The following is a 24,660-nucleotide window of genomic DNA, read 5'->3' as shown; positions in this document are numbered from 1 at the left end:
ATTCAAAGTATTTTTATTCAGTTATTAATCTATATTTTTCTTTCCAGATCAGTTCTTTGTACCGTAAGATAACCCAATCTCCATCTTTTGAGCTTAGCAGGCGAATTTCATTCGTTTCCACTTTCCCCTCCAACCCAAACTGCCTCACCCTAAATCCCTTCGGGAAATTCCAAATGCTTCGCCCTAAATCCCTTCGGGAAACAAGTGTAAATGTATATATAAAATTGTTTCTGCTTATTTGTGTATGTGAGATATTACAGTAATACATCTATATATACCAATATGAAAGGCTCGTAAAAAAAGAAGTACTCGTAAAAAAAAAATAATAATAATGAAAGCCGCGTAAACAAAACACAAACATATCCTTTAAAAAGAAAAAAATATATATTATATATAATTTCAACCTGAAAACTGATGGTCGTCTAAGGATGCAAAAGACGATTAAAAGCGTTATATGAGGTTTCAAGATCGAACAGTAATTGTCGGACTTGACTTTCACTGAGCTCATCTGATGCTTGCATAGATAAAAGAGTTCGAAGCCACTGATTGACTTTTTCTTTACCCTCAAATTCATCTGGAACTAGACTAAGTCTTGCCATAGTTTCAGCCAGGTCTCGCAGGTCTGGCTGCAATTCATCATTGGCACGTATATCTAGCCGAAGTTTGTCCATCGTTGTGATGAATAAAGATACAATATCTGCAATGCTATAAAATGTTCTGAGTTAGGTGTTATCCTTCATTACTTTCACATCTATCACAGTTATACCATTTGCTGGTGTTTCCTTTGTCATCCCTGATGGTAATAGGTCGGTCTTCTCTAATCCTCTCCATTGCTGCTGGGCAATCCAGTTTGAAATATGAGGTAAATGTGTCCAAAGAGGGAAATTCTTCTCCCTGAACTTGCTTGAAGGCTGCTTTATATTGAACAAGCAATTTAGAACAAGCAGCTGTATACTCTTTTGCAGTCACCGAGTCTTTGATATATGCCTTTTCAAGACACTGAATTGTGTTTATCACAGCATACAGATCAGCCATATTATCATACCTAAAAGAATCAAGTGATTTTACAATTAAATAAAAAAACTCTTCAACTAATTTAAGGACATAAAAACAAACAGTGATGAAACTAGCATTTCTGAGGAGAAAACCCAAAAACTCCTTGACAAGGATGAACCAAACAAGTATACTATGGTCATCAAATGATTATATAGATTGTATGGCAGTAGTCAGAAAAAACTGTGAATATTTTACTTTTCTCTTTCTCTTGCATTCTTGTATAATTTGGCTTCTTCATTTAATTCCACTTTCTTCAAACCTGACATTTCAGTTTACTTAGACAGGACGGTTATCAGAAACGAGTGTCTTCGGGCGTAGATGTTGCAACACGAGTTGTAGGGCATCCCTAAAACGCGAAAGCGAAACGCGAAACGAACAGCGACTAAAACGCGGAACGCTGTGCGAAACAGCCCCCAGGCAATGGGCTGCGAAACACTCAAATATCGCCTAAAGGCAACCTAAATAGCGAAACGATTTTGCGAAACCCTTATTTAAAATGCCATTGGATTCGGCATTTCATTTAGAGAAATAAGAACCGTGTACAGGTGTACTATTCTTTTTTGAGAACATGTAACCCTGATAAGCACTGTGAGCTCTACGCCAACAAAAACTCATTTTTAAAATCTATGGTTCTTTCCAGTCCTTTTTTAATTTGTTGACATTTACTTGAACAAATTCGCCACGAATTGTCAACTTGTTTTGGCTAATAGGAAACTAAAAACGATGGGGATTAAAAAACTAGCATTTTAAATATAACAATGTGTTTAGAATCTGATTGAAGTAAATGAAATTAATTTATTGAATTAAATTGAGTTTAAACCAAAAAATGTAAAGCCGTGGGCTAACTGGGATGTTCTCCAGTGCTCTGACCTCTGAGTGCCTTGAATGGTTCCATAGCATGTTAAATTTGGCCTGAAAAAACTCATGAGACTGTTTGGCTCTGTCAGAAATGTAAAAGCCTTGCCCAAAATTAACTTTCAACACGTTGGTAAAAACAAATATGTTTGACTTTAAATTACCTGCGATTCCTGTTAAAATTTTATTTTTTTATTTATTGAAATTGAAATGTTAACATTTCGCGCTTTCGCCAGCCATCCAGCAGCCTTCTGTTTCGCAACGTTGTTTCGCATTCATGGGAATGAAACACCATTCAGCGGCTAAACCGCGAAACAAACCATCTTGATTCGCACCGCGTTTCGCGTTTTAGTCGCTGTTCGTTTCACGTTTCGCTTCCGCGTTTTAGGTTGTATCAAACATGTAACAGCTGTTGTTGGAATACGCACTTTTAAATGCGTATTCTGTTAAGGTAGTCGAGGACGTAACCATTTGTTGTGCAGAGAGGGTAACCTAGTGCGTTAAAAGCCAAAGAGTGAACAGTTTAGCAGAGTATTAAGTTCGTTATTATAAAAAACATTGTTTGCCAAAAATGCCTTGGTATTTTCCATGGTCTGAGGCAATCAAGAAAAGAGCATGCAGATATTTGCTGCAACATTATCTTGGACGATTCTTGGATACAAAACTAGGATTAGACCAGCTGAGTGTGGACTTATACAAAGGGACTGGTTGTGTGAAAGATGTAAATCTTGATGTGGAGGTAAGTGATATTGTGAAAGATATCTTGAGTTATTTCTATACTTTTTTGTTGCAATTTCTAGGCACTAAATGATCTAAGTGATGAACAAGGTTTGCCTCTAGAATTTTTAGATGGATCCATATCTGAAGTATCAGTTTCTGTTCCTTGGTCAGCTTTACTTAGTGACAGTAGTTTTGTGGAAATCAAAGGGCTTTGTCTGGTTGTACGCCCAAAACAACAATGCAAAAATGGTATCTAATGTGAAGCTATTTTATAAAACCTAAGTGAGTTGTTCTCTTTTGTTGTTTGTGTTAGCTTTTATGTGGGAATCTATGATCAACAGCATGATCATGACCACAAGTATGCAGCTGGCAGAAGAGTGCTTGAAAGAAAATGAAGGAGAATCTTTTGAAGAATCTCAAACCACATTTGAAGGATTGGAACTATTTGCCCAAACACTTGAAACTGTTCTAGCAAGAATCAAGGTCAGGGTTATTGACACTGTTATCAGATTGGAATATGTCCCTCAAAGTTCATTGTCTGGAGTTGGCCTAGAAATCCATGTAAAAAGGTAAATATGTTAAAACCATCCCATGCTTTTTAAGCCCCTTACTGTGATAATTTTGTTGTTAAAGCATAGTTATTTGTATATTCATTCCTTTTTTTCTCTCGAAGAATGGATTATTTTGATATGGCAGGCCAAGACCAAAATGTTCCAAATGGTCACCAAATTGTTAACGAAAAATCTGCTTACGCAACAAAAAAATTTCGATTGGAGGGTGTTTCAATATATTCTGATGAGTTTGCTGCAAATCAGAAAACACAATCAAGAAGTTGTTCAACTGATAATTCCTCATCTTCTGGTTCATTCCCAGAATCTGATTATGACATTAAAACCCCAGATCAAAAGTTCTCTGATAATTTAATTCTCTGTGGGAAACTTAGTGGCCGACATGAAATAGCCATACGATACAAACAATGTGAAAACCTTCTTGGGCCTAAGGTATAATTGACCCTTACTTCCTTTTTGTTAAGTAATGCTACCACTTATAGGTTTGTCTTAGATGGAGTTGGACGTTACGCTGGGGTCAAGTGTCCTGTTTTTTTCACCTCGTCAGTTTCATTCCTTCCATGCTATTTTCCAAGCTTTAGTTTTACCAGCTTTTGAAATCAAGTAATTTCTTTGCCATTGCATCTATACAGAAGTTTGAAAGTTCTTTTTTTTTTACGACTTCAGCAACAAAAGCAAACGCAACGAAAAGCCAATGCAATTGTCAGATTACCGACGAATTGAAAACGAGCTCCAACAGCAAATAAAGCAAGCAACCTTACCAAGTGTTCCAGGGGAATCACTCAGTAGGAAAGGCTGGTCGACTGGATACTTGGGTTTGAATCCTAATTTAATTTTATCGATCTGGGAACTTTCCCTCTCTTGTATACGATTACACCACCTCTACATAATTTACAGATGATAGTGATGAAGAATTTCATGCATTTGAGCCAAGGCCTATGGGGAAAATGGACATTAACCTGGTACAGACAATTCAGCAACCAAATGAGAGCCCATCGTAAGACATACTTGTTTTCTTTGTTAATATGTCTCTTTCTAACAATAATTTTTATTTCAATTGGTTTAGATGCGAAACTAACAGGCGCACTGAATCGCCGTCTGTGCGCCATTCGAAAGCTAATAGTCGTGCGTCTTGCATTGTGTTTATTGTACCATAGTTAAAGTTTATACTTTCACATTTTGTTCCGCTTTTATTTGACCGTTTGTTTCAACAAGTCGAATATGCTGTCTTAACTGCTACCCTAATTGGTATTTTCAGATTTTTCTGAAAATGGATGTCCACTGGAAGAAGAGAACGCGGCGGTACGGATGCGGTTTTCTGTGAAATTGGGAAGTCTTGTGGTTTTACTGATTCACGAAGATATCTTCGCTTGCAATTCAACTACAGGCCAGCTTGCAGCATCTTCTGTTGACCAGATGCGTTCATTGGCCAATTTTTTCTTTGACCAAATAGGATTGCTTCATTTGGTTGGAGCCGGGATAAAGGACTTATCTGTTACTAAAGAAAAACTCAATACAGCATGCTCCAAAAGTCATCTACGGTAAAAAATTCATACTAGAACTGTTAATTTTTCTTGCCCCTTTTCAGTAATGTTCTTTTATTCTAGATTCATACTGGCCCCTGTGAGCATCAATGGTACCGAACAGGACTCTACCTTGGGGACTACCATGGAATTGAATCTGACAGCTGCGGTGGCAGAGATCTTGGAGTGTCTTGTAGAAAAGTCTTCTTTGGTACCTAATACTGGAATAGATTCTTTTCCTGTTAGTGATTTTTAGTTTGTAACATTAAGCTTTTTTCAAAATCTTTGATTTTTATTTTTTTAAATTAGATTATTCACTTCCTCCCACATTTGGATGGATGCCAAACAAAGCCAAATCTTCATTTGAAATTCATATCCCATCAACCAGGGCGTATTTTACAGAAAGTCCGCAAGCCTTCTATGCCCGAAATGAATATCAAGTAAATTCATTGTTTTGCGTCCCTAGCAACATTACTTTATCTATTGGAACTTGCAGTTTCTATTTCTGTCCATGCGAGATCGAGGTCGATATGTCGATAGTTGATCGTATCACAGCCCTCCTAAATCGACCAAGTTTCTTATGTAGTCCAAAAGCCCGGTTTAATCAGATGTATCAGGTATTGGGTGTGCTCTATAAGATTTTTTTCTTTTATAATACTTACATTCTAATTTAATTTAATATGAATTTTTTGTTTTTATTTAGGAGAAACACATCAGCGTTGATGCCGTATTGGACAACGATTCACTTTGTCAGACGAACATTAGTGTATCATGTCCGAAACTTAATGTAAAGTTGAGGTCAGTATGTCAAGAAATAAATCGACGAGAGGAAATCTATGATTCATTGTTTCATTAGATTTCCTATCCCGGATTTACGACCTGTCCATGATTTGCAGCGGAATCCGTGGTGGCGGAGGTGTCTTCGTCCGGATGTTTTAACTATAGTACTTCAGGAAGTTGTCTTGAAAACGACCTTCACCCCAAACGAAACGAGCACGACCGTCCACCTCGTGTGCAAGGAAGCCATTGGCAGTTATCAAGAAAAAGCGAACGAAGAAGCCTTAAAATTTTTGCATGCTGTGGCTCAAGACGACGATGATGTGGATATAGCAGATGGAGCTGGTCATTATGACCTTCCTCGAGTAACAATGGTTTTTCGACCCTCACACACCAATGGAATTGAATTAGAAGATCAAGACGAAACTGATCGGGAAAACGATGATGACGCTGATGTGATGACTATGTCGACAGGAGAGGCTTTGCTCGGAATCACAGCTGAACAACCGTCGCCCTTCAGTAAACAAAGGCGCATTCATAAAGGGCAAAATCATCGTGACGAAGGTCAGGACAGCTTGACACATGGCGATTTTTCCTGCTTCATTTTGAATTCCCTTATATTTTCGACTACCTAATGTTTTAGCAATAAATTTACATCCTATTTTGTACTAAATGATGTTCCTGCCCTTGTATCAGGTGCGGTATTGGACGAGTTGGTGATCCCCGGAGACAGCGAAGAAACTTCAGAATTCATTACTTTAGCTTGCAAGATGTGCCTCACCCAGATAGATATTTCGCTTCCAAAGGCTACTTTACTGTTACCATCAAAACAATTCTTTGAGACAATCTACAACAGACTGTCTACTGATCTGTGCCTATGGGAACCATCAGCTCCTGAATATTTTGCCTCCCATGGAAAGCCTTTTCATGAAACACAGACCATGTCCAATTTTAGTGGACTTGGCTCGGCTGTCCTGCAAAGCCCGATTCCTAACATGTTCATTATGTGCAAATCGGGAGTTGCCTATGGTAAAGCACGCACAATTTTTGCTATTTTAGATTCTGAACGATATAGTGATGAAAAATATTTAATGTCCATTCATTTCCTGTTGCAGAATCAGATTCGGAATCGGATGAAGATGGTAATGAAGCAGCTTTTACCTACAGGAAAAGCCGACCAGAACAATTGAATGGCAAAGGAAAAATGAAATCTTCGCCTAGTAAAATGTGCGTTTTAGTCAATATCGGCAAAGGATCTGGAACATTGTTTTGTCACATAAAGGTTAGTTAAGAATTTTGGTGTCTTAGAAGTTTTTCTTTCATTGACTTTCTGCAGGATTCATTTGGAGGCGATAGTGTAACCCATCACGGAGAAATCCAGTTCTGCATTGAAAATGGAAGATTTTTTTCTGTAACCGGTTTCAAAGGAGATGATCAAACAGGGCATATCTGTTTTCATGCTTCCAAAGCATCTCTCTCGCATAACGGTATTAGAATTGATCGAACGCTCAAGTTGGCGAGCTGCCAATTAACATTAATTCCGAACATTTCTATTAAAGTGTGCATATACAAAATTCTCAAATGTTTTTGATTTTATATTCTAGGCTATGTTCTAAATTCGTACGAAGACCTTGGTGATCACCCGAGCTCGAGGTTGCACCAAACAAGCCGTGTCGATCAAGTAATTTATCCTTCCCCTAGCGACACCAGAGTTGGACGGGAACAGGTGGAAAATGGACCAATGATTTCTTTGGCCATAAAAATTCATAATGACACCCGACAGCACGTAAAGGTCTATCTGCTTTCCGTAGTTACTGTTTTTACTGTTTGATATTAAAGCTTTCACTCTCAGACCTTCAAAACTGCCATCGCCGTTCAAGGAGGTATCCTACGTCATCGGTTTGCTCCTCCCACTCAAAGCTGGTTCAACCAATTAATCGATTTCCTCGACGTGGTTGACTATCCTATAGCAGGCTATTGTACGCCTACTGTTATTACGGAGCTCCATCTTAATATATCAGACTGTGGAATAGACTATAGGTAATTTTTTTACCTAATTTTTATTTTATTTCATTTGGTTTTTGTAATTTTTTATAATTGTCGTTAGTTCTTTCATATTATTTGACTTGGTTTTTGCTATTTGCACATATAATATATATATATACGTCTATAAATAATTTTTCTGTTTTAAGGCCACTCTATTTACCTGCCAGAGCGTTCCTTAGTGTTGGGGCAGTAAACGTGTCAAGCAATATAATGGCCCTTACCAACTCGTCTGTGCTACGTTTCGTTGTAGAAGATGCCTGCTTATACTTGTCAAATCGCGTAAGCTACGGGACAGTAAATCTTCAAAGGGATTATGTTTGTGTGCTCGAAATTGACTTAATCGAACTGTCGCTGAGACTGCGTGAAAAACAAGAAGAAGCAGGAGACCCGTCTAGAAACAACTTTGAACTCCCGGAAACCAAATTACCTTTCTTTGAGTTGCAGGCGTCGTTAAACCTAATCCGTTTAAGAACTTGCGCTGACTCTTGCCGACTGTTACTTGATTTAATGAAGTATTTGGCGGAGGACGGTGATTTCGATGAAAAAGGGATCGCTATGTCGGAAGACTCGAGTGAAAGCGGTGTACTGCTAAAAAGTGGATTGAACAGTGCTGTAGGAGGCTCCTTGTCGTCTCTCTGTGAGCAAGAAAAAGAATCGCAAGTAAATGATCTCATGGCTGAGGCCATGCGAGATTCAAGTCCTGTACAACAACGACAATCGTACAAATCGCAACCAAAAGAAGAGTCTGTGGCCAATACGACGGAAGTTTTCTTCTTTCCTGATGAAAACCAAATTCCCATTCGAAATGTAAATCTTATGAATTACCAAAAAGGATCCTGCGGAAATCGGCATCAGGACATAGCTCAGCAACTTATGGATGAAGCGCTTGATCCAGAATGCGACGATTGCCCAAAGACGGAAGAAGAATTTTGCATCCTAGAAAATGATCCTGGCGTCGGATTTACGGTTGGATGTTTCTTACTGATCACTCTTTTTGGCGCATTACTTTTAGTTTAATTTATCTTTTTGTATACCTTCTTCCTTTTTCTTGTTTTTTAATTTTGCTATTGTTTTCAATTTAGCCCCGAGGAGGTGAGCCACATGTTCGTCAGTTAATGTCGGCTTCCGTACAAGTTGTCGACGGCCATTTTTCGCCTCCCATTGGAAAAATTGACGTCCTTAAAGCTCCGAAGAACTTTCCCGTCCCGGTTATGCGATATGTGCTCGGTGAAATGACTCTGATTTGGGAAATATTTGGTGGCCAAGATTTTTCCAAGTCTACGTCGTCTTCCAATGCGAGGTTCGTTCTTACTTACAATGGTAGTACGAAAAGATCTAGTCTGATGTTGCACTTCACCGCTGTGCCATTTTTCCGTTAGCAGTAAGTCAAAGTTTCACAAGACGGTCAGCTTCACGAAGAGAAAGGACAGCCCTGAACAGGTAAAATTTTGCCCATCGGCTGACGGTAAGAATACGTCTCAACCCATTGGGAAACGTCCAAACGATTGGCATAGATGTCAAAACATGAGAGGTGGTTACAACAGACAACAAGACGTTAAATTGGAGCTTCAAATGAACAAGGTAACTAGGAAAATTTGTTGCAAACTGATTGTGTGTATGGAATTCATCTTTGTTTACCAGGTGCGTCTTATTCATGAAGTTTACCCTGACGATACGTTCCAAGCCTCCCGGCAAGTCTTAACAATAGCTGATATAGAAATCAGGGACCGCCTCGCTGAATCACACATTAACAAACTATTGTATCAGTACTGTTGCGAGGCACGACCTCGACAGGCTCATGCTAACATGGTTCTCGTCAAGGCGCTACACATTAGACCTGATCTTCGTCTACCTGCTTTGGAATGTTGTTTAAAAGTAAAAGAAGTTATTTCCATTTTGTCCCTTTCAAATATTTTGGTTGAAGAAAAGAAGTTTTATAACGTTTCTTCCGCGTTCCATCACAGGTGTCCATTTTACCTTTACGGTTGCATTTAGATCAAGATACGCTTGCCTTTATGACTGACTTTTTTGCTTCCATGTCCGAAGTAGGGTGCCATGACGGTACGTTTTTACATCGAACGATTAGACTTTGAATTTTTTGGTGACTTTTCTCTGCTATATCGTTTTCCACTATAGAAGAAGACGGAGGAAGATCCGCTATGAATGGCCCGATTCCAGTTCCCATAATGGGTTTAGCAGGAGACGTTGTCTCACCAAGCCCTTGCCCGAGAGAATTTACCCATCAGCGGGATTCAGTTAGCACTGCGGACAGCAATGATCTGTCAATTTCCCCGCCCGTGTATTTCCGATCGTTTACCTTTTCACCTGATGTGTTGATCCGATTTGACTACCACGGCAAAGGGGTGGACCTTAGTCAAGGACCTTCCTTTTCTGGGCTTTTAGTCGGGCTTGGTCAATTGAATTGCTCACAGTTGACTCTTAAACGACTATCTCATCGACACGGGTGAATATATTTTGCCTTAATTTCACATTTCAGCCAATTTCATTGGCAGATTCGGACATCATGTTGCATATTGTACGTTGTTTCATTACATATTGTATTATTGAATATTCCTCAGGCTTCTTGGAATCCATAAGTTGATCGCATATGCTCTAAACGAATGGTTGATTGACATCAAGAAAAACCAGCTTCCGTCAATAATGGCAGGTGTGGGACCAATGCATTCAATCGTTCAGTTAGGTAAGCATCTGCATTAATTCTACCGATTGGTTTATGTAGTGTAATTCTGTTGAACGTTGCGTAATCTCTTATATGGGGGAAAACTTAGTTCAAGGAATCCGCGATCTTTTCTGGCTACCAGTAGAACAGTTTCAAAAAGATGGCAGAATTGTTCGTGGGCTGCAACGAGGTGCCAATGCTTTCAGTACATCTGCTGCGTTAGCGATTCTGGAGTTGACTTCTCGTGTAGTACAAACTTTACAGGTATGAAAGAAAATGTTCATTTCGTGCTAGTCACATATTTTCATATAGTAGTGTTGTTGATCCAGAGCGCTGCCGAAACTGCTTATGATGTGGTTTCACCTGGACCCAGCGTGAGGCGATCCCGGACAGGTTCACGGGGTCGACGTCGAAGGCAAGTTCAGCCCGTGGATATTCGCGATGGAGTAGCCAAAGCCTATCAAGTCGTCAAGGAAGTAATTAAATCAAAATTATTCGTGGTCTGAAATAGTAAATTTTTACTCCATTTTGCAGGGCTTAGGAGAAACCGCCCAAACCTTAGTTCGTGTTGCAAATGAAGAAGCAGAGCAAAAGGGCATGACGGGTGCTGTGGGTGGTGTTTTACGACAAATTCCTCCCATTGTAGTCAAACCAATAATTTTAGCAACGGAAGCCACATTCAACGTGATTGGTGGTGTTCAAAGTCAGCTGATGCCTGATACGCGAAAGGAAGCTTGTGACAAATGGAGACGAGATGATTAAAAGCTAACCCCATAACTAAGCCTGTTGTAATTTGTAATAGAAGCTGCTGCCTTTTCCTCCTAATGTTCTTCGGTTTATTTGTTTTTACACATCAGTTCTATTTCTTTTAACCCTCGAACAATACTCTGTGAAAGCAGAAAATATATGCCAATTAACACTTCCTGCCTTTCTCCGAATCTTTATTTCTTTCGTCGGTAAAAAAACAATAAAATGAGGCACTTTAGACCATGGACTACTCTAATTTAAGGACGGGACTCTTCGACATTTCCTATGTAACCCATGTAATTTTTTTTTAATTTTTTATATAATTTAATTTTTAAAAATAATTATTGACTTTCCAAATGTCCCTATATTGAAAATTAACCCTTATAGAGATAATAATAATATAATATAATAGGGAAACTGGGCGGGCCGCCGGTGCCATCTGGGAGCCAAAAATCCTAACTCATTGCTTGTTTTCTTTCTACAATTTCAAGTTCAGTTGTCAATCAACAAGATCATGCGATTTTAGTTGATAGATGGCACCCGACAATTTCGAGTTCAGTTGTCATTGTCAATCAGCAAGAACTTGCGAATTTTGGTTGATATATGGCACCGGCGGCCCGCCCAATTCTCCCTCCTACCAAAATTAAAATGGCAATATCTTCTTAAATGATTCGTTTTATAAAGAAAAAAACAAGATGGTTACAATTGCCTTTACAGCTGCATTTAAAGATGTTTTTTTATTTTTTTCATGAAAATAGCCCACCCAACACCCTTTAACAAGGCGATAGGGAAAGAATCCCGTCCTTAAGTAAGAGTAGTCCATGCTTTAGACGTACCAAGTTTTGGACGGGGGTTTTCGACTCGTCATTTGGGTACAGTGCCGGTCCAGTTATAGAACCGCCTAGCTATGGAACCGGCTCGGTTATCGAACCGATTTTTCTTTGCCGTGTTTCAGCGCCACCGTTGGCCGTATTATGTACTATATCGATTTTCTATGGCGGGAATGAATGGGTTTTGCCTTTTAAAACATGCAAAAAAATAGTACTGTAATGGGTTTTATCTTTTTAGGCAATGTTGTACATTGGTTCAATGACCCAACTAATAATAATAGGCGGTAAAGTTATTCATACCAAATACAATAATAATAGGCGGTAAAGTTATTCATACCAAATACAATAGAATACAATAGCTTCCACTATTCATTTTTATCTTCTAGCACCTTGTTCCATTCCAGTCCTTCTACCAACTCTAATTTCTTTTTCCTTCTGGTATGACAACAGTTCTTCTAGTTCATCAAACCACTTCCTCTGTGGATGGTCCCCCACCAATGAAGATACACTAGTATCTCACCATTCATAGCCATAGACTATATTACACATATATTAAAAATCTTTTTAAGTTAGTCATAGCATCGGTTCGAACACGGGACTATAGATCCATGGCGAACAGCATTACCACTCTGCTATGTGCCCTTACATACTAAGACTGTCAAAGTTTGAGGGATGAAAGAACCAACGATAGGTGGCACTAAGATCGGGTGCTTGGTTATAGAAGATAGAACCATTCAGTTATAGAACCGCGCACAGGCCGGTTCTATAACTGGACCGGCACTGTATACGAATTTAAAAATAAAAAAATATTTTTAAATATATTTTTTATTTTTTCATATTTTTTTCACATTTTTTCGTATTTTTCGTATTTTTTCCTATTTTTCATATTTTTTCATATTTTTTCATATTTTCCAGATTTTCCAGATTTGCTAAATTTTGTGAAAATTTTTTAGATCTTTTTTTTTTACATGTTTTCATGCTTTCTTACAAAAAACTCTATTAACCCTAAATAACTAAAAATGTACATTTTCTTCAGCAAATGGAGCCAAAAATTTAATTCACTGTAAAATAAAACAAATAGGTGCCGGGACTTGAACTTCAGAACCATAGATTCTCTGTCCCATGTCCCAACTGCCTTAGCAATATAGCTATAACTTTCGATCAAATGTAACAGCAGGATAAAAGAAAATGTAGGTCGTTACGCAAATAAAAAAATGAAAAAAAAAGGAACAAAAAAAAAGAATAACGAATAAAAATTTCGAATATTAAAATTTTTGACTCCTAAACCGTCATTGCCGATTCGTCAAAAAAAAGTGATTGCGGGGGCTTCCTGGTTTACCCAAAAACCCGACCCACCCGACCCAAAAAAATTTCCGAAATGTTGACCTGCGCCATCTTTACCTGTTACAGTTGGAAGGTATATGTTGGGTCCACATCAAAATTATTAAAAAAAAATACATTTTTTGGCGTAAATCTTATTTTACGGTAGGGTTCTTCTATTTTACCTATTTTCGTTAGGATCATAACCAGTGTATCGTATTTGGGTATTAAAATAAAATTATTTTAAAATAAAATACTTAAAATACGTATTTTATTCGGTATTTGTATTTGGGCTGTTTCTTATTTAAAGTATTTGTATTTGTATTGGTCGTTTACGCTGAAAGTGAATAAAATACAAATACAAATACAAAATACTTTTTTTCAAAGATTTGAAGTTTGTAAATTGGCAACAGTGTATGAATCGAAAGTAACTTCATTTTGACAGCGTTATTGCACCTGCAAAACGTTTTGCAATAGCTTTTTCTAGTTTCAAAACTTTCAATTGCATTTTTCGTCGTCTGTTTGTCTCGTGTGTGTTTTCATTAAACCACAAGTTTCTTTAACGTATATCTCTAGTTCTCTACAAATCGGATGGTTTCTTATTACTGTGCGCTCTGAAGAACTTGTATAATACCCACGGTAAGTGTTTAAGTTATTGAACATTCTTAAAATACGTATTGGCATAAACTAATAACTTGGCATATCCTCTGATTCAGTGACAAGAATGTCGGCAAGACAGAACCTTGGACAGACAGTTAAAAATAAAGGAGTAAGAGGCAAATAAGAATGGAGCATTTGGACATCCTACGTTGCGCATTCTCCGCAAATGCGAAAATCAAATTTGTGTCCAATCTGTGGTACGCTGTCTACAGCGTCTTATGGGAAAACCAACCATTTCACTTTAAAAATATTGTTTTCTTCTCTATAACTATGTTTTACCTCACTGTTATACCTAAAAGTGGATTCGCTATTCATTTGGTGATAACCAAATTTTTCCCTCCATCTCCTTTTAAGTCTAATTTATTTGTAGTTAATTTTTGTTTAAGAGTCCTTTTTTGTGATCGACCCGGCTAGCAGAAGAACCCGAATTCTTTAGCTAGCTGGTGTATTGTTGTTCACTCTATAAACGTCAAACTTGTAAGTTTAACAAGATGAAGTGTTGCGTACGAAACTGTGAAAAGAATCACAAGGATGGAGTTAAATTTTTAAGTTTTCCTAAAAAGAAAATTCACTGTTCAAACGAAGTAGGCCTACAACAACTCCAGAATTTGCGAAGAAAAGCGTGGGAGGTTTTTAGGAAAACTTAAAAATACAACAGTGAGGTAAAACATAGTTATAGAGAAGAAAACAATATTTTAAAAGTGAAATGGTTGGTTTTCCCATCAGACGCTGTAGACAGCGTACCACAGATTGGACACTAATTTGATTTTCGCATTTGCGGAGAATGCGCAACGTAGGATGTCCAACTGCTCCATAAAGGAAAAAAGTATTTTGTATTTGTATTTGTATTTGTATTTTATTTTATTTGGTATTTGAGGTTTTGGGAGAAAAAATGTATTTTGAAGGACGAGTATTTTAAAATATAGTATTTGTATTTTTAAAATACTCGTTTTTTTTCAAATACGATACACTGATCATAACTGTGCCCATATAAGAATTTCAATATATTAAGTATATAACTATTCCTGATTTATAATTATTATATATATTTTTATATTTTTTATGTATTCATATTTTGTTATATTTTTTTCTTTTTGTTTTTGTATTTTTCGGATTTTTTGCTTAAAAATATTGGGTTGTATGAATATTTTTTTCGAGTTGACAACCCCCCGGTTTCAGAGCTCCCATCTCTATTTTCGTGCTTTTCTGCATGAGAATCATATATAGACCAGTTTCGGATGCTGCGTTGCAAAATTTAAAAAAATCCAGGGGGGTTTCGATTGCAGGGGGAGATAGGAAAAAAGGGGGTTTTTGATTTATTTACCCTAGTAATACTTTCCCAATTCAGGAAATGTTCTAGAATACTACACTTTAAGACATTCTGCGTCTTCTCCAGTCTTTATAAATAATTAATCATCCCTAGTTTATCTATTATCCCCATATCCACATTTGAATCACCCATGTTTACATATTTTCTTGACACTAGAAACGCAAAAAATACTAAACAGCATCCCTTGCCTTTTACTTGAATAAATTTTCATGGATAAACTAGGGATGATTAATTATTTATAAAGACTAGAGAAGACGCAGAATGTCTTAAAGTGTAGTATTCTAGAACATTTCCTGAATTGGAAAAGTATTACTACCTAGCCTTTTACTTGAATTAATTTTCATGGATAAACTAGGGATGATCAATTATTTATAAAGACTGGAGAAGACGCAAAATGTCTTAAAGTGTAGTATTCTAGAACATTTCCTGAATTGGAAAAGTATTACTAGGGTAAATAAATCAAAAACCCCCTTTTTTCCTATCTCCCCCTGCAATCGAAACCCCCTTGGATTTTTTTAAATTTTGCAACGCAGCATCCGAAACTGGTCTATTGGTTTTCAGGGTAATAACAGCAGGGCCGAATCCTAGTGCTTTCTGTAGGCAAAGCCGGGTGGTGCCCAATATCTAGACACGATATAATAGGAAAGGTACAGTATCCTGCACAAAAAGGTGAACACTGATTTATTTTGAAAAAGCCATCTGTGGGTAGAAAATATTAATAGTTTACCTTTTTAAGGAGAGGTAGGGCGGTTTTGGCGCAAAATCATCATAAGGGGGGTTGGGTAATGTCAGTCCAGACACTATTTTTACCCTAGGTATTAAATGTCTGGAAAAGTGTAGACTGTATCATCGGTAGACTCCACTACCCCCGGCTATGTAGAACTATTTTTGCAATAGACCATTTTCACGTTGCGAAAAGCAGTATTCATGTAGTCCGGCAACCCTGCAAGCCGCCATTTGTAGTCTTACTCAGCCTTGTTTAGGTGGATTTAACATAGGCTAACGACTTTGAGGACTGATTTCTCCCATTAATTTTGCTACCAGGAGCAAAATTATTGTGGCACGTTGTACGTCAGGATATTGCCAACATTTCAAGTGCCAAATTTTCAAGAATTCGCTACAACTAGTACTTGAAATCGTCGTTACAGTGAAGGGCTATCAACATTTGAAACAATAACAAACAGTCAACAGCAAATGGTAACTTTAAAAAATGTGTAATTTTCTTATAAAACTTAAATTTCTTGGTATAATTAGGAATGTAAATGTCTTCTGAGGATGCAAAAGATCTTTTACATGATTCAGTTATTGAATTATTTGACTTATCTGATTATTCTTCAACTTTGCCAAACGATGCTAAAGAAAGATATGTTGCTAAGCTTAATGAAGTACAGTGTGACTGTCCTTACGTCATAGAGAATGAATATTGGACTTCCAGTACACAAGAGCTAGAAACAATATTACCATCAGTTGAATTTGGAGATGTTTGGAACTATCTAGTCTACAGAAAACAGTTTTATACAGCTAACGATATGAATAATTATAAGAGCTGCAAGTCTTATGAGATGATTTTTGGAGAAGGGCTGTTTTTTAGTTCAAGGCATTCAAACTTACAAATAATACTCATTTTCTATGACGTAAGGACAGTCACACTGTACTTCATTAAGCTTAGCAACATATCTTTCTTTAGCATCGTTTGGCAAAGTTGAAGAATAATCAGATAAGTCAAATAATTCAATAACTGAATCATGTAAAAGATCTTCTGCATCCTCAGAAGACATTTACATTCCTAATTATACAAAGAAATTTAAGTTTTATAAGAAAATTACACATTTTTTAAAGTTACCATTTGCTGTTGACTGTTTGTTATTGTTTCAAATGTTGATAGCCCTTCACTGTAACGACGATTTCAAGTACGAGTTGTAGCGAATTCTTGAAAATTTGGCACTTGAAATGTTAGCAATATCCTGACGTACAACGTGCCACAATAATTTTGCTCCTGGTAGCAAAATTAATGGGAGAAATCAGTCCTCAAAGTCGTTAGCCTATGTTAAATCCACCTAAACAAGGCTAAGTAAGACTACAAATGGCGGCTTGCAGGGTTGCCGGACTACATGAATACTGCTTTTCGCAACGTGAAAATGGTCTATACAAAATAGAGTCTTTCCATTACTCGTTATTGTCATTATCGGGTCGGGTAATCGGGTAGCATATGGAAACACAAAATTATATTTATATTTTTATGTTTTTGAATTATGTTGAAGTACGTATAATTGTAAAAATTTTTAACATACAGAATAACAATACAAAAACTTTATTTGTCAAAAATTATTTTTACTGTTCATTGTTACAGAAAAAAATATTTATTTTTTGTTGCATATGCCTTTGAGTCGTGTCCTATAACCGCAGGCAAGTTCGAAGAAATCCCTTGGGATTGCCGAAAGAGCCTTTGAGAGAAGTCACGCTGAAAGAAAAGTTAGACAACCTACAGCATCAATTAGTTAGCGATTAGATAATTCGGAATCACGTCGTATTTGATTTCTTGTGTCGTGAATTGTGCAATATTCGATTAGTCACGTCTGACGTGACTGATTTAATTGCACGCTATGATAGACGACAAATACATAAACATATTGTTAGCACATGTAAAAACAAGGGAAGATTCTGGCCAGATTGTGTGGGTGGTACACATTTATGTTGTTAGGATCCGTCAGCCAGTCACGTCGGCTGCCCAAATATGAAGTGAACAGTTACCAGCAAGAGAAGGAGGATAGATTATGGATTAGGGGAGACCGTTCCCACCTTGGACAGGTCGGGTTTTCCCTATTATTTCCCAACCTTTTAACGCAATTTTTTTTTGCAAATAAAGTTTTTTCCTTACTCCCAACCACTGATTTTTAAAAAAACTGTACAATGGTAATTATAGAAGATATTGGGATTCAAAATTTTTTGTGTTTTTTGCCTGTTCCGGGGTTGCATTGGACGGTCGCCTGTCCCACTTTAGACGTGGTTCTAAAATGGTCAAGGATTGGTTCTTAAATTTCAGAAAAAATGTCAATCATAGCTCTTAAATGTAATGAACAATTTAGGTAAGATTAATTTAAGAAAAACTCGCAAGGAAAAAAGTTTTCTTATGATAGAAGATATTGATAAATGAAGTATAGGGGGAGGGGAAGCTAAGTAATACGATAACTGGTTAACCAGAATTTGTGTTAGTTAATTTAATTTAATTGACTTATATAGGTTTTGAATGTTGTGATGCTCAAATAAATAGCCCAGAAAGTGAAAACCTTTTTTTAAATACGCCTACTAAATTTAATTGTAAAAAAATTCAACAATTTATAGCAAAACTATGTGTTAGTCTTTCAGCGCGTGGATTTGGCCCCTCCCAAAACACTCCCACTAATTGTCTAATCTTACCCCTGGTTTTTGTACAATATGACCTCAAAAAAAAGAGATTCGAGAAAATTTTTATATCTAATAAACTACAAGGAATAATTTTTTTTTCTTTTCAGACTACATCCTTGAATAAGTCAGCTAGTTACTTAGAATAACTAAACGTAAAAAGTATAGGAAAAAATATGAATAAATGTAGCAATAAGAGAAAAAAAATTGAAAATTTTCCGCACAGATTCCTATTTTATTCACTACCAGAAATGTAATTGAAATAGGTATTTCAAATTTCTGCACCATGTGCGGAAAATGAATAGAATTACAATTTAATAAGAAAAAAAAATTTATAACGATTTCATCTATTTTTAGGAAACTGTCTAACATGAGACAATGTCCAATATGGGAACGGTCTCCCCTACTTTCAGTTCTGGATGCATCGTTTGGGTAGAGTTACGCGGGGATGGCTGTGGCACGGCTGACGGCAACGGGGCTGGCGCTGTGGAACGGTACTCGCGAAAGGATGGAAATACAAATTGAGAACTAAACAGTTTATTTTTTTTAACACCTCGTACAACGAGTTTAAAGTACAGTATCCTGCAGAAAAAGGTGAACACCGATTTCTTTTGAAAAAGCCATCTGTGGGTAGAAAACATAAATAATTTACCTTTTTAAGGAGAGGTAGGGTGGTTTTGGCGCAAAATCATTATAAAAGGGGTTGGGTAAAATCAGTCCAGACACCTTTTTTTGCCCTAGGTAGTAAATGTCTGGAAAAAGTGTAGACTGTATCATCGGTACTCCCCTACCCCCCGGCTAAATAGAAAAATTTTTTCGATACAAAATAGAGTCTTTCCATTACTCGTTATTGTCATTATTGGGTCGGGTAGTCGGGTAGCATATGGAAACACAAAATTATTTTCATCAGTATGCTAGCTATCTATTATTAAATTGTTAATGGCTTATAGGATACGTTTCCGTTAGCGACGCGGGAGATCCACGTTCAAAGCTTGTTTGCGTTAATAGTATTCAGAGCATATTTAACTAATGAATATAATAAAATAAAACTTTGATGTGGTATACAATATTTAAAATTTTGAAAAAGTATTTATATATGATTAATGATCATTTAATTCGTGAACATTTTCACTGTATTAACAAACGGAATAATTTTGAAAACAGTTGTTTTATCCAAGTCTAGAACGCGGTTCTTCCGCGTCGCTGACGGAAACGTATCCAATAAGCCACAAAAAAAATTTCTTGCGCTAAAGTTAGAGTGGGTCATAAAAAAGAAAACACAAACCACCAGTTCACGAAGGAATGTGAACTGGTGTGAAACAAGGTCAAGAGATAAAGTGAAGACATTGACACCTCGGTTAAACGGAAGAAGATGATAAAACAATAAAATCGGTAGCGGGGGAGGAAAACTAGGTCAAGGGAAGGAAAAACGGTACACAACTTTAGCCAGACAAATTTATGTTTAATACAATTAGGTTACAATTAAGAGTCCTTACATGACTCCCCCTCTTGGAAGATTGCGTCCCGCAATCAGCTCGGTGTGGCATGATGAACTAGGTCCGAGGGTCAGAGGCTATTCTGGTTCCATTTCTCGTCTAGCTTTGGGGTGGATGACTGCAGCCAGTCTTCTCCTTCCTCACTCCAGGCGTCGGTTTCGGAACCTTCCCATTCTAAGGTTGGGCACCTCTATTCGCGGTCCCTTTAGATGGAATCCTATACGTGCTTTCGACGTACCGCTCTGTTGCCAGGTCCTCTTCGTATGAGCCCAGGGAGTAGTGGCTGCTGACGAAACTGACGTTGCATTTTTCGCCACGAAGCCTCGCGATGCTGACGTTTAGCGCTGCAATGTCTATGCCCCTTTCCTGGATGTCACTGGCCGGTGACAAGCAGCATGGTGAGGCCCTGTCTTGAAGTAGCGCGGCCGGATCCAGGATAAAGGTGGAGGTGCCCGAGGAGAAGGAATCTTCTACCCAGTGGTCCTCTACCGAGGGTAGAGACACGTCATCGGTGTCACCGGAGACGTCTGCGTCGTACATAGCCTCGTCATCTTAGTGTTGTCCGCGCAGTAGAGAATGTCCTCGTCGTCATCAGGGTAGGCCGCCACATACAGGAGTTCCTCCATGTCAGACGAGTAGTCTGCGCAATAGAGGATGTCTTCTTCATCCGGGTCTGGTATCCAGGCAGCTTGTCCACCTTTCTTATCTTCCCGATCGTCCATGGAGGGGAAAAAGAAGGTTTGTAGCCTGAGGGTAGATTTAGGTAAGGATTAGGAAGGTTCGGTATCGAAGAGGTGGTAGGGTGTAATGATACGGTAGGTTAGGGGTACATTGCATGGGGGACATTTACGATGATTTTAACTAACTAGCTTATTCTAAGGGTCTACTGCATTACGAGAGGATGACCTAAGGGGGGAAGTAATCAGATTAGAAGGGGGGGGAGGGAAAAGTCGGCTTGTCATCAGCGTTTCGAAAAAAAAGGGCTGCCACTTCTCGTCGCTGAGCGAGGCGGAGTGAATACGTGTCAGGTGGCGGTTGGTGGGTCATCGCAGGTTCGATATTTGGCTCCAACAGGCGTCGGTGGGGTTGGAATGTTGACGATGGTAACAGGGGCACTCGGGACAGGGCCGGGGTTTATTTGGGTTCCCATTTCGATGTCGCGACGGAGGGATTGGGGAGGGGCTAGCCAACTGCAGGGGTTGAAGTATCTGCAGTATGGGATGTAAAGTCCCAAAAGCGAACCTAACCCGCAAAACCGAAAAGCAAAAACGATGGTCACGCCTACTCCCGATAGGATGCCGAAGTCCCGGAGCCAGTACCCGACTCTTGCCATGAACGAAATGTCTTTGGCTTACCCTGGGTGGACGAGGACAATGTCCACGTGCCGTTCCCCGTACATTTCGGTAACATAACCCATCTTGATATACGCCAGTATATCGGCCATAATTTTGGAGGCACCTAAGGGGTGTGAAGTTATCATGGGGTGTAAGTGCAGGTTCATTCATAGGAAGTTATCAAGTTCTAGCAGTGCTGTATCGATAAGACGACGTCCATGGGTGGCCAAATTAGGACTTACTGGTGCCCATGTATTGTTCTTGAAGTTGTGGGCCTTTCCGTTGAACTTGACGAAATTTGCGTTCCAATAACACTCGAAATACTTACTGTTAGAAATTCCAGAACCCGAACCTGATGGTTCAGGGACGGACAATTAGGAAGGAAGTCAAACGGAGAAGTAATGAGATAGATCGGCGTAACAAGAAGACAAAAGACCGTAGAAAGTAAAAGTGAGATGAGGAATAAAAGACTTAAAACCATAGCAACGTTTCTAATGCAAAAACAGGAAAAAATAGAATAGTAAGAGAAGTTGTCGCTAGATGGCGCCACACGGAAATTAGTTACTGTAACCATCGCTAGATGGCGCCACATGGAACCCAAGTTCAGAGATAGTTCGGATAGCTATCACTAGATGGCGCCACTAGGAGCTGGGTATTTGATTTAAAGATCCAGCGCTAGATGGCGGCACAAGGAGCTGGGTATTTGATTCAAAGATCCAGCGCTAGATGGCGCCACTAACGTCCTGCCAAAGTACCTTTTAGTTTACTAAATGAGCGCTAGATGGCGCCACTAAGATCCTGCCGAGATGGCACATGATATCGGAGCTGACTACTAGATGGAGCTTCTTCAACTAGTCCAGCAGTATCGACTAGTTGATACGCATCGACTACTGATAGACTCATAGAGATGACCAACTTAGACTGGACCATAAATATCGGCTAGCTGATAAAAATCGACGACAAGATAGTTGGCATCTAGTTCGAGACCACCGAATTAGAATTATCGGAAGATCCGTCACAAGATGGCGCCACCAGTAATTGCTAACAAACAAATAGAGATCGGCAACTATAATTAACCGGTTATTCCGTTGCCATGGTTACAAGGTTAACCGGTTAATTCGTTTCTCAGTTCATTCACCTCACAAGGTCACGCGCGAAAAGAAGAATAGAAGATCGAGACGACATCTACGCCAGCGCCAAAATTATTGTTACGATTAGATTAATTCTCTGTCAATGGTGTTTTTATAATTGGTATATAAGGGGCTGAAATAGGCCTCATTAATACACACTATTTTTCCACCGATTTTCCCGGCGTTCGTCTCCTTTATTTGGTATTATTGTCTTTGATTGGTTTTCTCTTGTTGTTGTTGTTGTCGTTTGCTGCCTGCTGTTGCCTTTGCTGTTCGCGGTTGGATTGCTGCTTTGTTGCTTCGGCCGCCTTGCTGTTTTCCTCGATACCACCTCTGCCAACTCTTCCAGCCACCAACCATCCGGGATCCTTCAACCATCTACCGAATAAGAAGACCTCGTCATTAGTAATTAAAATATATTCTCTACTTTTCTTGTTCTTTGATTATTGCTGCTGTGTCGCGGCAATAAACCGCCATCATTTTCCGTACTCTACGGCAGACCTCTTCGTGATACTGTCACCCTATAAGGTGACAGGTTGGCCAAATACACAAAGATATATATACGCTGGCACTTCGGTGCTAGGCCAGAAAAATAAACAAAAAACGCTGACACTCCGGTGTTAGGCCTAGAAAAGAAAAAGATTAAAAAATATATAAATACACTTAGATTCCTGAGTCGGCAGTCTCCGACATAAAGATTGAGTAATCTTTAAACTTACTGGGCTCCCAACCATCCACGCTGATGGTTTGATTTCCTGCTTTTGGTTGAGCCCCACACGGTGTGAAGACCGTTTCGAATGTAACGTTTTGTGGGGAACATCGTAACGCTAAAATGGAGGCCCCAACAGCGAGTAGTGTCATGCATAGCGGAAGGTTCAGATGCGAAGCCGCAAGCCAACTTTCATACTGGGCCGTCGTTGTGGCGGTGTGATAGGCTGCCCTGCGACTCTCGCATTGCAGGTTGCGGATCTCTCGAGCCAGGTGGTTGGAGATGTCCATCGCAAAATCCCTAATGTATTGGGTGTGGCTGGCGTATTCAATTTCGGACCGTGTTAGCATTAATAGTGCAAAACCTTCGGTTGCGTCCGTTTAGTTTGACTCCCCATCGGAGTGGTCAACTTCTTTAGGAGTCTCTCGAACCGCGATGATGACCTTGTCCATACCTAAGACCACGGGTGGAAGGCGGCTTGGCTTCCGTTTTCGCAGGTGGAGCTATTTTCAATTGGATATATTAAGTCCAGCTGTTTTACTGGATCTGGATGGTCCGTGGAGTACTTCACGCCGAATCCTTTTTCAATGATCCTTAGCTCACATGGCTTGTACTCCTTCCAGGTGTCTTCCTATACGAAAGTAACCAGATTGTGTTTAAAGGAACCACTGTGCGATCCCGGAATATCACCGATGGGGGAGCTCATGGTGCAGTTAGGGCACTCCGTCTGTAGTGTAATCTCCTCGAGGCGACAGTTGGTCATCTTTTTAGTGGTGGTCTGGAACAAGGTTGTCTAAACGAAAGGGTATCCTTCTATGACAAAGGTATTAGGGCAAATGATGTCCATGGCCTTGCCACGACATTGTCGTGAATCCCTCATCCTGCGGCACATCGCCTCCTCAACTTCGATGGGTTTGAAACTATTCCCACATACTGCATGTCCTGCGAAACATTTGATTTCCGGGAGAGTGGAATAGACGGCACACGTGATGGAGGTCGGTGGTTTAGGGGCGGCCTGATAAGCGCACTCTTCTTCGTCGGTTTTTCAAAACCCTAGATGCGCAGCGTTTTCGCAGTTGCAGACAGTGGCGTTGAACGCAACCGAGGGTGCAAGAAGTGATAGTGCCCGTAGGGCCGTAAAAAGTAGTCTAAACAACCCTAAGTCAACCCTGAACCCTAAGTTCGTCCTGGACGAACTCGACGAAAAAGAAAGATAGCGTACATTGACCAAGTGTGACATAAATAAGCTAGAACAACCCGCACGTTCAATCACGCTATGCAGAAAACTATCCGACGCATGTCCGTTCATTGAATGTGCATGCGACGCATAGTGTCCACACCACGGAGCCTGAACGAGCGAATCATCCGTTGGTAGCAGGCGCGAGGCGGTAAAAAAAAGAACAAGTTCACGGTTCGACTTGGCTGTCACCAGATGCAATACTCGATCAACCACGTCTAACGTTACTGATTTAATTT

The 24,660-nt window shown here is 39.1% G+C and overlaps 2 protein-coding genes, 1 long non-coding RNA gene and 1 pseudogene across 5 annotated transcripts; 2 read left to right on the top strand and 2 right to left on the bottom strand.

Moving 5' to 3' along the window:
• Nucleotides 1-224: 224 nt before the first annotated feature.
• LOC116915906 (vacuolar protein sorting-associated protein 28 homolog) lies at nucleotides 225-1,412 on the bottom strand. Its single transcript, XM_032921055.2, has 3 exons — nucleotides 1,252-1,412; nucleotides 767-1,045; nucleotides 225-705 (listed from the first exon to the last, which is right to left on the bottom strand). Exons 1-3 carry the CDS (start codon nucleotides 1,320-1,322, stop codon nucleotides 423-425), a joined length of 633 nt encoding a protein of 210 aa, XP_032776946.1. The 5' UTR covers nucleotides 1,323-1,412; the 3' UTR covers nucleotides 225-422.
• Nucleotides 1,413-2,317: 905 nt separating this feature from the next.
• On the top strand, nucleotides 2,318-11,148 carry LOC123469471 (autophagy-related protein 2 homolog A-like). 3 transcript variants are annotated; one of them, XM_045168528.1, is made up of 29 exons: nucleotides 2,318-2,650; nucleotides 2,712-2,880; nucleotides 2,945-3,200; nucleotides 3,305-3,632; nucleotides 3,694-3,803; nucleotides 3,867-4,015; nucleotides 4,098-4,197; nucleotides 4,267-4,325; nucleotides 4,459-4,741; nucleotides 4,808-4,964; nucleotides 5,033-5,163; nucleotides 5,220-5,340; nucleotides 5,427-5,521; nucleotides 5,580-6,064; nucleotides 6,197-6,529; nucleotides 6,616-6,782; nucleotides 6,837-6,987; nucleotides 7,105-7,292; nucleotides 7,353-7,540; nucleotides 7,693-8,512; nucleotides 8,629-8,846; nucleotides 8,926-9,127; nucleotides 9,188-9,421; nucleotides 9,511-9,607; nucleotides 9,686-10,010; nucleotides 10,126-10,247; nucleotides 10,336-10,490; nucleotides 10,556-10,702; nucleotides 10,761-11,148. In XM_045168528.1, exons 1-29 carry the CDS (start codon nucleotides 2,483-2,485, stop codon nucleotides 10,986-10,988), a joined length of 6,186 nt encoding a protein of 2,061 aa, XP_045024463.1. In that variant the 5' UTR covers nucleotides 2,318-2,482; the 3' UTR covers nucleotides 10,989-11,148. The 3 variants fall into 3 exon arrangements, with proteins under 3 accessions (XP_045024463.1, XP_045024462.1, XP_045024461.1); XM_045168527.1 differs by having other exon boundaries at nucleotides 2,319-2,650; nucleotides 8,929-9,127; nucleotides 9,683-10,010; XM_045168526.1 differs by having other exon boundaries at nucleotides 2,319-2,650; nucleotides 9,683-10,010.
• A 2,356-nt stretch (nucleotides 11,149-13,504) lies between these two features.
• On the top strand, nucleotides 13,505-14,015 carry LOC123474559. Its single transcript, XR_006649341.1, has 2 exons — nucleotides 13,505-13,762; nucleotides 13,840-14,015. It is a non-coding gene; the product is annotated as an uncharacterized LOC123474559 (long non-coding RNA).
• Nucleotides 14,016-21,035: 7,020 nt separating this feature from the next.
• On the bottom strand, nucleotides 21,036-23,534 carry LOC116931609 (annotated as a pseudogene).
• Nucleotides 23,535-24,660: the final 1,126 nt, after the last annotated feature.

This window comes from Daphnia magna, linkage group LG1, assembly GCF_020631705.1.
Source record: "Daphnia magna isolate NIES linkage group LG1, ASM2063170v1.1, whole genome shotgun sequence".
In the NCBI taxonomy this organism is placed as follows: Eukaryota; Metazoa; Arthropoda; class Branchiopoda; order Diplostraca; family Daphniidae; genus Daphnia; species Daphnia magna.
The sequence above is the reverse complement of the archived record's forward strand: the minus strand, read 5'-3'. Positions and strand labels throughout refer to the sequence as shown.